Source organism: Myxine glutinosa, chromosome 6 (genome assembly GCF_964187855.1).
Source record: "Myxine glutinosa chromosome 6, kmMyxGlut1.1, whole genome shotgun sequence".
NCBI classification, from domain to species: Eukaryota; Metazoa; Chordata; class Myxini; order Myxiniformes; family Myxinidae; genus Myxine; species Myxine glutinosa.
Genome location: NC_136266.1, coordinates 48,664,780 through 48,677,137, shown reverse-complemented (window position 1 = coordinate 48,677,137; position 12,358 = coordinate 48,664,780). Strand labels below are relative to the sequence as shown.

The following is a 12,358-nucleotide window of genomic DNA, read 5'->3' as shown; positions in this document are numbered from 1 at the left end:
GGGCAGTGATTGGCAGTGATTGGCAAATTTTTGATTTGTTGGAATTTGGACGAGCAAAATTGATAGAGAGACCCCCGATGTGGTGGGATGGCAAATCCACCATCCCTCACAGACGTGGGGCAAATGCGCTATAGATTATGGGGTTGATGGCAGTGAAAACTAGCCCGGGTGGGTTAGGATATCGTGTGTAGGGATCTAGAAGAGATTGACATTAGGTAACGTTAAGGTTAGATAGTGACTGATACCTGTAGTGGGGACGCAGGTAGATTAGTATGGATGATAATGACGTGGGAGCGCAATAGTTTAAAGGGACGACTGGGAAGCGCAAGTTTCAGAGGGGAGTAGTTAGGTGAGATGATGCTGTGTGAGAACTGGACAGGTGTGTGGAGCAATGGATGAGTAGTGAGTGTGGTGGATCAGCGCGAAGGCGCTTGGGGAGAGAAGGGTGCAGGCGGCACCAAGTGTGAGAGCACAGGTGTGCAAGTAAAGGTGGTGTGGAGAGAGTTGGAGTAAGTGGTACGGAGTGGTGTGCATGGTGCGAAGGTGTGGATGGGGGAAGAGTGGACCCCTTTCACGAGTACCCGGGGCGGGTAGTGTAAGTGTTAGGTAGAGGGTATAGGTAAATTGTGGTTGGATATTGGCATTTGTGGTGCGGTTGCAGAATGGTATTGTGGATGGGTGCATTAGTGTTGTGGAAATGGCTGGGCGTGTAGCCTGTTAGTGTGTGTAGTTGGTTGGGCACTCCACCACTGTGAGGATGTCGGCCAGGTGAGGCCGCAGGTGGGCTCTGGGAGCCGGTAGAGTTGTGGATGGGGCCCGAGGATCCGGAGGACGGACCCGGGTAGCCCAGTGCCAGAGAGGGCACCGAGTGGGGAGAGCGCCAGAGGGCCTTCCCCAGGTAGTTAGGTTAGGGTAAGGAGCAGGTAAGCTCGGAGGCAACTGCAGTGGTGGAGGTGTGCAGGTGGGTAGACCCGCTGGGAGAGGTACACACCACAGCCCAGAAATTGTGCGAGGGCACCGGGAGATGAATCGGGGGAGTGAGACCCCAAATTGAAAAGCACCACAGTTTGGTCAATGGGAATTGGTTTTTAGAACCCATAGTGTAAGAGGGCCAATGGTTTGGCAGGAGAAAGACCCCGGGTAATGTAAAGTTGTTAAAGTCATTTAGGAAATAGTTAGGATTGATGAACCTGTCGCACCATACGCAGCCACTTACCTGAGGTGATGATGATGACTCCACACCTGTGTTCCTTTGTTCTGTGTTGCAGGAAATAAGAATTGCTGGTTGGATTGGTGAAACGCATCACGACGTGGATGAGACATTGGAGTGATTCCATCTCTCCCTCCCTAGGAGGGACTGATGATGAATTGGTGATGGCAAATTATGATGTTGAGTTGGAGATGGCAAATTTTGATGAGAGTTGAAAATGGCAAATTTGATTGGTTAGGAGGGAGAGAAGACGAATTTGGTTTATGGGAGGAACGGGGAAGACAGTAGGGACGTTTGTTGATTTGTAAAGTAGATGTTTATGGGTAGTGTTGTGTTTTGTGGATACAGTAAGGGGTAAGGGAGGGGCAATGTAGGTTACCTGGTGGGGGGGGGGGGGCGTACGGTAGGAACGTACCTGTCTCACCTGGTTCCCATGTGCCCCTAGTGTGCATTACCTAATGTTGCGTGCACTTTTGCGCCCTTACCACCTTACTCACTTGTCTTCTTCTTTTGTCTCCCACCTCCGAGGATCTGGCTTTGGGGCAGAGAGAGAGGAGAGAGAGGTGCTGGCTCCGCAGTTGTGGGCCTGCACTTTCGCTGCTTGCTGCCGGGATCGATACACCATATGGACCGCAATTTTTGTGGCCGCCCACCATGGACCGCAGTCTTTTGCGGCCAAGCACCACCCGTCGATGGACCTATGGGTCAACGTGGCACCTATGCCAGACAGGTGAACCACTAATAGTTGGCCCCCTGACGGCCACAATAAAGAAATGGACGCGGTTGGCGCCTTTCTTTATTTTTGAAAGAAGCCAGAAGGCCAAGTGCACCACATGAAGGCAAGACCAGCGGCAGAACATCGGCCGGCTGCGACACCACCGGTGACTATAAACACTGTATTGGTGCACCGGATGGTGCTGACTGTGTTATGGGGTGGTGCTTTTGGTGCTTGGATGGGGTGCTCTGCACATTATTAAAGGCCGTAAGGCCACAGAGCACTCGTGGGTTGGTGTATCGATGCTGGCATGCGTGCTCTCTCTATGCATAACATCTGCATGTGTACCTCCAAAAACAGGTCCTGGATCGTAGTGTAAATATCAGCGTAGTCTTGTGTAAATAATGCTCCCTACCGGCTGTATGTTTAGTTTGAGAATTCTTTCCGCGATCGGTTATCCTGTGGGTGTGTTTCTGTGAGGAGAAGGGTGCAACGTCGCAGGGGGACATATTTACTCATTTGTGAACATCTGTAAAACTGTCGCACTCAGGGTAGAGTTAATAGTAGAGGGAACTACATCTGAGTGCCACACTAAAGTAGGTAAAAATTTATCGGGTCGGGACGCCCCGAGGGTAGAGAAGGGTGCAATGTTGCGGATATGGGATTTGGCCTCCATCCATATCCGCTTGTAAATATTCCCCTATTTCCCCAATACTCCCCAACTATCCCCAATCCCCCATTCCCTAGTCCCATTGTCTGTAAACAACACTCTGTAGAACCGACCTTCCCCTTTTTCCCCCATTAAATGTCGTGCCCAGGTTCACCGCATCTCACGTAGACAACTATAGGACATCTTGCTAGTTATTCTTAGTCTATGTCAGTTAAGGACTCGTTTCCATTAATTCTGACTCTTCGTTGCACCAGAATGTGATTGTATGGCACCAGTAGTGAGTTTAGGACCTCCCCATACCTCCTCCCATCTTCCTCATGAAACAACAACAACAACAACAACTACAACAACAGCGCGCGGGGAGTGTGCGTCCTCACTCCGGCTTGGTTAGCCGCCATTGCCCATGTGCTCGACGGGGTTACCAAATAGGGGCTCCCTGTCAGCTCCTCGTCAAGGGCGGAGCCCGGTAACCCCCGCACCCAATGGAAGCGGCGGACCGATTCCATCTGGGGCGGAGCTAACGAGCCGAGGGCGTGTCACTCCCCGCTGGATATAGGCAGCCACTTACCGGAGGTGACGTGAGATGCGCCCCCAGCTTGAAGAGAACCAGACGCCACCTCCAGCGCGACGATACCTCCCTGCCTCTTTTGGACCGTGCTATCCTGTCCCTGAGCCAAGGTGCACCTTGTGCTGTCCAGCGACTACCTGCCCTTCCTTGCCATCAATCCCTGTGTGAGTCAGTCTTGTCCCGTTTATCTGTGGTCTGTCGGGATTAAGATAAGTGTGTCTAAGTGCCTACCTTCCTATGCTGTACCTCTTGTCCTTGTAATCTCAACGCTCTGCATACAAATATTATAACCTCCTCCGGAGGTCTTGAGAACTGTACCCCTGTTGTCGTGTCATTTAACCTAGCCGTTGTGTCCTTTCCTTCATTGATCTAGCGTAGCGCGACTCGGCCAACATTCGAGTATAATCGGGTAAACTGTGCAGACGCGGTCATACCAAACCGCTCGGTAAACTAACATCCAAAACCGCGTCTGTAACAATATATATATATACATACACACAACAACACAACATGCATTTTAAGGCCATTTTCCCTGCAAGAGCGGGGGTTAGCCTTGCAGTCCCCATGACAATCTTCTCCATTTTGCCCTATTTTCTGCATCTCCTTGTTAACCCCCTTGCCCGCATTTCTTCTTCCACCATCTTTAGCCAAGTCTTTCTCGGTCTTCCCCGTCCTCTACTTCCTTCTACATTCATTTCCATCACTCTTCTCAACCAGTCACTTTCATCCTTCCTCAACACATGACCAAACCATCTCAACCTGTTCCTCTTCACAGCATCAATCACAGGCTCTATTCCCATCAGCTTTCGCAATTCATCATTTGTCTTCCTCTCTCTCAACGATACTCCGCACATCCACCGAACCATTCGCATTTCCACCCTTTGTTGCTGCTCTACGTTCATTACCCATGTCTCGCTCCCATAAATCATAACACTTCTCACACATGCAGCATACACCTTTCCCTTCAGCTTCAACGACACTCCCCTCCTCATCAGCACGCCACTCAGTTCCCGAAACTTCTTCCATGCACATCTCACTCTTGCAACCGTTGCCGAGTCTGATCCACCTTCTCCATTCAGCATGTCTCCGAGGTAGCAAAATGTTTTCACACCTTCCAGCTTCACGCCATCTCCAAGATCCAACTCAACATTTCCTCCATCTGCAGCTCCCTCTGTGCACACCTTACATTTGAATGTAGCTGCCACACTGGTTAATGACCCTCTCAGACCACTACATTTTTGATGAACCCACTCAGCGCACATTGTACATTGAATGGAGTTCACTCCGACACCCTTCCTGCACACAGCACATGGCCACTTCCCAGTTCTTTCCACCTCACCACATGCTTTACCACTTGCCATCACCTTCGTCTTTCCTATATTCACCTTCAGACCTTTTGTCTCCATACATTCCTTCCACTTGTTCATCTTTTCCTTCAGTCCATCCATACTTTCCGCAATCCACACCAGATCATGTGCATACAACAACTCCCTACAATCTGCATACATACAATTGTGTATACATGTATGTATGTATAAATATATGTTGCTACGATTTTGAGAATTGCACATGAATGAATGATTGAATGAATGAATGAGTGATCGTTTTAAGGCCATTTTCACCGCTGGAGCGGGGGTTAGCCTTGCGGGCCCCATGACAATCATGGTTCCCTGTTTGAGGCAATGTTTTTATGGCCGGATGCCCTTCCTGACGCCAACACTCAGTCGCCTCTTACGACACGCAGGGATACGGTGTGCCTATTCTAAATCGGGGTACACACCGGGATCATTCATCCCAGCAAGCTGGTACTCAATTTGCCGACCTCGGAAGGATGACAGGCTGAGTCAACCCCCCTGACGTTAATTCAGCAATCGATCGGGATTCAAACCCAGGATCCTCGGATCCCAAGCCGGCACCCTAACCGCTAAGCCAACACCAGGCTCAATTTGCCGAATTAGATATTGAATACAATTTGAGCCAATATTGAACCTGGATCCCTGGATCCCTGGTGTTGGGCTAGCGGCTATGGTGCCGGCTTAGGATCCAAGGATCCTGGGTTCGAATCCCGGTCGATCGCTGAATTAACATCAGGGGGGTTGACTCAGCCTGTCATCCTTCCGAGGTCGGCTAATTGAGTACCAGTTAACTGGTAATTCCCTGTTTGTCGTTAAAGGCGGCAAAAAGGGTTGGCGTCAGGAAGGGCATCCGGCCGTAAAACATTGCTTCAAATAGGGGACCGAAAAACAACAACAACCACGGTTCCCGAAAAAGGCCAACCCCCGCCTTGCGGGGAAAAATGGCCTCTAAAGGTGGTTATTTATTGAACCAATCACATATTGATCATTAAAGGTTAAAGGGTTGCCCCCCATAGTTAGTTCCACGAGAAACACGTAGGCTACTTGTAGTATTAGTTATGTCATAGTATGTGTAAGTATAGGCCATTTCCCCTCGTAATATCTGCGTTGTGTAGAGACATGAGTTTAGGTCCCGGTCATTTTTGCGTCCACCCTCCAATTCCACCTCAATGGGCATAATTGATCCCACGCCCCATTTGGCTGACCCACTCAGTTATTACGCTTTGGCTGCCCGCAGCATTTGCTGCCCTTTGCTCGCTCACTAGTCGAGTAACACGAGGTAGGCCTGAGAAGGAGGAGCGCAGGGTCGGGGTGGGGGCGGCGTCAAGGCGGAGCGTCAGAGGCGATGACGGTAAGAGCCACCAGCCAACAGGGCTCGACCGGCATGGCATGAGAGGGCGTGGAGAGGCGCGTCTGGTGAGTTCTAGAAAGTTCGTGGGGTGCGCCTATATAAGTCACTGCACAAAGCCCTTGAACAGGACTCGTTGTGAGAGGACTCGTTGTGAGAGGACTCGCAGAGAAAGGACTTATCGAAAGGACTTGTTGAAAGGACTTACGAGGAGGACTCGCGTGCACATGGCAGTGGGGAAAGGACTTGTTGGGAGAGGGCTTGGACAAAGGACTTGTGTGGAGAGAACGTCGTGCGATAAGCGTTTGGAGGCATTGCACTGTAACTCGCACAGTATAACGTACGCGCCAGAGGAGAGGAAGAAGAGGCATTGAGTACACGGCTGCAGCCAGACACGCCGGTGGCGAATAGCGCCTACTTCAGCCACGCGAGTAAACGCGGTAATAGCCTGCCAGTGAATAACCGCCAGAGCCCACACCATACCGTTCGCCCCGTATTAACCCTTGTGCGCCAAACGACACGCGGAGAGCTCCTGCCCTCTCTACTTACCATCTGCACGGGACGAGCCGAAGACCGGAGGGAGCTGCACGAGAGCCATCCTTGGACGCGGACCATCATCCTACAGCTGCAAGCCCCGTGTGAGTGTGTGTGTGTGTGTGTGTGTGTGTGTGTGTGTGTGTGTGTGTGTGTGTGTGAAACGGGCCCGTTTGTCCTGGGTAGTAAGTTAAGACTGTTTTAAGGCTGCACTGTGTCCCCTTTTTCTCTGAACCATTGTGAACAGTGTAAATAAATCTGTTCTTCCTTTTTTCCAATTTGAACGCTTTTGTGATTTTCCATTGACTAAGCGTGGTACGAATAAGATCGCTAGAACCGGGTTCACCATATAAACGGCACGGATCGCGTGTACGCACCGCTCGGCGTCTCATCATGCGTAGTTCGTGCAGGGCTTATTTCCTCGTTTCAGGGCAGCGCGAGTAATTAGGTAATAGCGATTCTAGTCCTAATATTCTAGTCCTAATTCTAGTCCTGCATGCCCTTTCGCGCTGTCCGGGAAGGACGTCATAGGTCCCGGGTCCCACCAGGCCAGTCAAAGACAAAGGGACTAATCCCCCCTTGGTAAGGGGAGAAGGCCGGCGTCGAGATCCGCAACAATATATATATATATATATATGTATATATATATATATATATATATATATATATATATATATATATATATATATATATATATATATATCTGTATATATATATATATATATATATATATATATATATATATATATATATATATATATATATATATATATATATATATATATATATATATACACAGACTTGGCATTTAATATGGAATATTTTTTTTGTGGGGGTGAACTTACTTTTCAAGATGACTTAGAACCAAAAGTTCATTGGAATTATGTTGAAATTATTCCAGATTTTGTTAATGTGACCTTCAAAAGAAACAAAAACCACATTTGACATTTCGAAGCAAATAAATTGATCCTTGAAAGTGATGTAAACTGATATCGAACTGAATTCACGGACAGTACTGTGTTAAACTTCTGTGCGTTTTCCAGAAGTATCTCTTTATTTTGCACATTAGGCAAAAATTTTTTTACAAAAACAAAAGTTAAATTACGACTGGGATTACGGACAGTAAAATTACAGTTCAGTACTTCGTGTAACCCCCACGAGAATTCAGGAGAGCACGTACACGTTGAGGCATGCTGTTCACGAGATTTGCCAAGGTTTGGACAGGAATCGCTTGCCATGCAGTGACAATAGCCTGCTGCAATTCACGCACAGAAGTCGGCTGCTGGTCCAAGTGGTCGATTTGACGCGTTAATTCTGCCCACAAGTTCTCTATCAGATTCATATCCGGGGACATGGCAGGCCACTCCATATGCTCTACACCACGGTCAGCAAGAAAGTGTTGGATCATGCGAGCACGATGAGGCTGTGCATTGTCATCTTGGAAGACAAAGTTTCCTCGAAAGGCTGCACGAGCAAATGGAAGCAATGTTTCTTCCAGAATGGCCCTGTACTTGAACTGGTTCAGGTTTCCATTCAGAACAATCAGGTCAGTTTTGCCCCCTGCATGAAAGGCAGCCCAAACGGTTACCCCACCACCTCCAGCTTGGACTCTTGGCACTATACAATCTTCGTTGTGGGCTTCATGCACTTGTCTGTGCACTCGGACGCGGCCATCTTGACGATAGACCAGAAATCTAGACTCGTCACTGAAGGTCACGTGATTCCAGTGTCCTGGCTGCCATTGACGGTGCTCTCTGGCCCACTGCAATCGGCGCTGGCTGTGTTGTCTGGTCAGGCGTGGCTTTCTCAGGGGATGCCTGGCACGATAGCCTGCTTGAACCAGTCGTTGTTTGACTAGCCTTCTGGATACAGGCACATTTGTCAGTTGCTGCCACTCAGCCCTAAGCCGATTAGCTGACTTGGTACGGCCATTGCGGAGTAACCGGTGCAGCTGGCGATCATCCCTCCTTGTGGTTCTGCGGGGACGTCCTGGCCTCGGTCTTGGAGTAGGGACACCCCTCTGAGCATTTCGTTTCAGGATCTTTGACACATGATGTTGAGTGATGCAATACTGCCGAGCAATAGCACGCTGTTGCATGCCGTAATTTGACAAATTATGACAAACAGCATTGTCGAGTTGACGGACCATCTCCAGAGGAAGCGGCAATAACTTTTGGAGACGTGCAGCAGTTGTTTTCCACTTATACAGAACGCAACAACCCTTGTATACCCGACTGTGAAGCCAATCATCAAATGCACCTGTCCGTACATTTTGCCACGCCACCTGTGATATAATCCTGTTGTTGACTTCTTGCTGTGACAGACAATCAGTGACATGGTTCTTTTAACAAATAAATCACCAAAGTGTAAAAGAAACTCACCAGATTGATATACTGAGTTAAGAAAGTAAACCCAAGTCAAGAAAAAATATATATTCCATATTATATGCCAGGTCTGTATATATATATATGTGTGTATATATATATATATATATATATATATATGCAGCAAACCGGGCTCGCGTTTTGGACATTCTGGGATTTGTTCACCCCTTGGGAGCGGGTAACAGAACTTTTGGTGAATTGTAATAACATTGATGATCAATGAAACAGCAATTTGTTTTGCATTTCAAAGTCACGCCATTTCGTACAGGTAATGCACCTGTCACACACATTTGAGAGATAACATGGGGTCAACAATCCTATTACAAAAACAAAATTCAATTGGTATGATGACCTGAATTTTGACTATGATCGTAAATAACCCCAAGTCTGTGTGCAGTGCACAGTTCAGATGTGATGCTAATCATGCTAATATTGAAATATAGAAAATATACTTTCAATGAATTATAATAAAAAATAAGGTTTTCTTGACAAAAACACCAAAACATGAAAATAAAAATCTCTGTTATTGGATCTTTTCTTTTTGAAAGAAAAGGCAATTCTTATTCTTCGGATTGCTATTATTATTCCATCGAATTTTCCATTGAATACAAATAGTCCAGAGATAATAATTGTCTGATGTTTATCCTAACGTTCTTCATTTTTGACTTTGACCTGTAATTATTGATGCAAATAAAAGGAAGGTGTCTCTGTCTGTCTGTCTATAAATGTGTTTTCATTTCACTTCTCCTATCTCACCGCTTCGTGCATCATCATCAAAGTTTGTGGGCATGATTACTGCACATGCGTAGCGCAAAGCGTGGTTAAGCAATTGGTTCACTCTGTCTGTCTATCAGTCTATTTCTATGAATATTACATGCCGAACACTGTAGAATACAAATCGGAAAATGATTCGGAACACGAACCTGCAGTTTAGCAGTACTTTGGCTCTGAATTTGGTAAATTGTACGGAGTCTTGTTCCGAGCGCGCATGCGCACAGCGCCATAAGGCAATTGCTTCAGTCAGTGTCTGTCTGGCAGTCAAACAAAATTGAAACTCATTCCAAATATGAAACTTAGTTTTTAGGGAAGTCATAAAGGACACAAACAATAGGCACAAATAACTCGTATAGCGTGTTAAATAAGGTGGGGATAACAGACGGTGAAACAACGGCAGTAAACTTCTGAATAAATGTTTTTTTTCCTACTGCCTTGATAACTTTATTTCCATGTTTGCACTTTTTTAAAAAAAACCTTCAGTTTATCAATACTTGGCCAAAATGTTATGCCGTATAGACCAATGAAATTTGCCGCTCGCTGCAAGGGTGGAGTTGGCAGAAGGTTCGGCTCTGGACTGTTCTGTTTGATCTAATCTGGCTTCTTATGGTTGCCATCGCACCTGCTATCCAAAGTTCACAAATAAAGCTAATCTAGATCGTGCTCAGAAATGCAAAGCAGGACTTTTTAAAAAGACACTTCCTCTGTCCTTTTTCTCAAGACTGTGCAGGGTTAGGTGTTCTATGAACTCTCTAGTGAACAAAATCAGACAATTATGCTTAAGTCATCTAAATTACTTCCAATTCCAACATTTATTCTGTTCAGTCCAGTCAAAAACAGACTTTTGTGTGAGCTTCAACTTGGTGGATGACATCATGGAATTCTTATGGGTGGCCCTTCCAGCGCAATTTGTCACGGGATTGTTACTGTTGTTGTCGTCGTTGTTGTTGTATGTCCCTCCTGTCTTATCAAATCTCCTACCATCTCTCACCCAGCCTTGATGGTATATCTGATAGTTATTATTATTCCAATGAATTTTCTCCTTTTTTTTTTTCCTTTACTTTCTAACATGTACTTTACAGTCCAATATAAGAATGTATTTTCAGGTATTGTTCTTCTGCACTTTGCACGATAAAAACCTCATTATTGTCCTCGAGTCAATAACTCTGGTCATCATCTTCTTTGTTTATGCCAGGTTGACAACTTTTCACATGTCCCTTGTAAATGCCTATAATGGGGATGGGGAAGAGGGGAACAGGGTGGGAGATAGGGTGAGGGGGAAGGAGCTTCGCTCTTTGCTATCTCATTGAACACACTTGCCTCTTCCCTTACCTGAACTTTAAAACGTTTATACAATATGGACCTAGTTTTGCTCTGGTAAAATCCATTCACTTCCATGTATCTTCTCTCCTGTTCTGCCACCTGTTCTTTCCTGTATAACATACTCATCGTTTCTTCAGTGGTATTTCACCTCCATGATCACATTTAGAACGTGTTCGTCTCACTCTTCTTGTATATTTATGTTTTTAGCATTTACACTAAATTTACCGATTAAATGTAAGAGGCTATGGCATATAAAGGTGTGTGGGGAGTCAATTGGTGCCAACTACAATGCAGTATCTCCTCCAGTTGCAACGTAAATCGATACTGACAACAACTTCATGTCCTCCCTTATACCCACAACAACCGTGTCTGTTAAAACAATAAAAATGACCGTATAATATAAACCCACTTTTCAAGATTTTCACGAGACAAAAACTTTAAATTCTAAAATACATTCCTCCCCCCTCATATCAAACTTTGGTCAAACCTTAGTTGTGCTGTCTGGAGTTACATCATTCATTTCGATTATCTCATCCGTTCCATTGACTTCTCGAGAATCTTCATTCACTGCCTTCAGTGGGCTCGATAACCTGTTGGGGATATCAGAAATTTCCAACAGATGCAGTTTACACTCGGACAGATTGTTCAGATCAACTGACCCAATGCAAAATGGATAAAACTGCACTTCAAAATAGCTTGTTATTTTTTCGACGAGCCATGTTTTTAGACTTGCATACAATTTCAAAGTAATATAATATAACAACAAGGAAGCACACTCATGTGAAGTTTTATAAACAATGTGCAAGGATACTTTAAATAAAAAAAGATGTGGAGTAACCACCTTTAGAGGCCATTTTTTCCCCGCAAGCGGGGGTTGGCCTTTTTCGGGGACCGTGGTTGTTGTTGTTTTTCGGTCCCCTTTTTGAAGCAATGTTTTACGGCCGGATGCCCTTCCTGACGCCAACCCTTTTTGCCGCCTTTAATGACAAACAGGGAATTACCAGTGAACTGGTACTCAATTAGCTGACCTCGGAAGGATGACAGGCTGAGTCAACCCCCCCGGCGTTAATTCAGCGATCGACCGGGATTCGAACCCAGGATCCTAGGATCCTAAGCTGGCACCCTAGCCGCGAGCCCAACACCAGGGTTGGAGTGCTGTCTGCTAATTTTACAATAACCTTTTAAGGGATTCTTGTGCAGTGAACTGTGGGGAGTAACATGTATAGGAGAGCTTGGTACCGTATATGTAGTAATATGACAAGTATATGACAAGTACCGATTTAGAGATGTAGTAAAGTCCAATAGATATGTACCTTGCATGTTTTTTTCTTTCCTTCTCCTCCTCAGCTTCCTTCTGTGCAGACGTCAAACTCTCAGCGTCTGCGAGGTTGTCCACAGCAATGGCCAAAAAGACATTCAGTAGGATGTCTGACATTTTACATGTGCTGAGGATAGCGCCTCTAAAGCGAGGTGAATG

General features: G+C 46.1%; 2 protein-coding genes across 2 annotated transcripts in view; both read right to left on the bottom strand.

Moving 5' to 3' along the window:
- The window catches only part of LOC144892601 (uncharacterized), a 1,198,808-nt gene that overhangs the window by 13,670 nt on the left and 1,172,780 nt on the right, over positions 1 to 12,358 (bottom strand). The window lies entirely within an intron of this gene.
- LOC137429749 (voltage-dependent L-type calcium channel subunit alpha-1D) overlaps positions 1 to 12,358 on the bottom strand; it is a 519,508-nt gene that overhangs the window by 194,468 nt on the left and 312,682 nt on the right. The window contains exons 16-17 of the mRNA XM_078779833.1: positions 12,195 to 12,309; positions 11,369 to 11,471 (exon numbers count right to left, since the gene is read on the bottom strand). Of these exons, the coding sequence (XP_078635959.1) occupies positions 11,369 to 11,471; positions 12,195 to 12,309 (218 nt within the window). The remainder of the gene's footprint in view (positions 1 to 11,368; positions 11,472 to 12,194; positions 12,310 to 12,358) is intronic.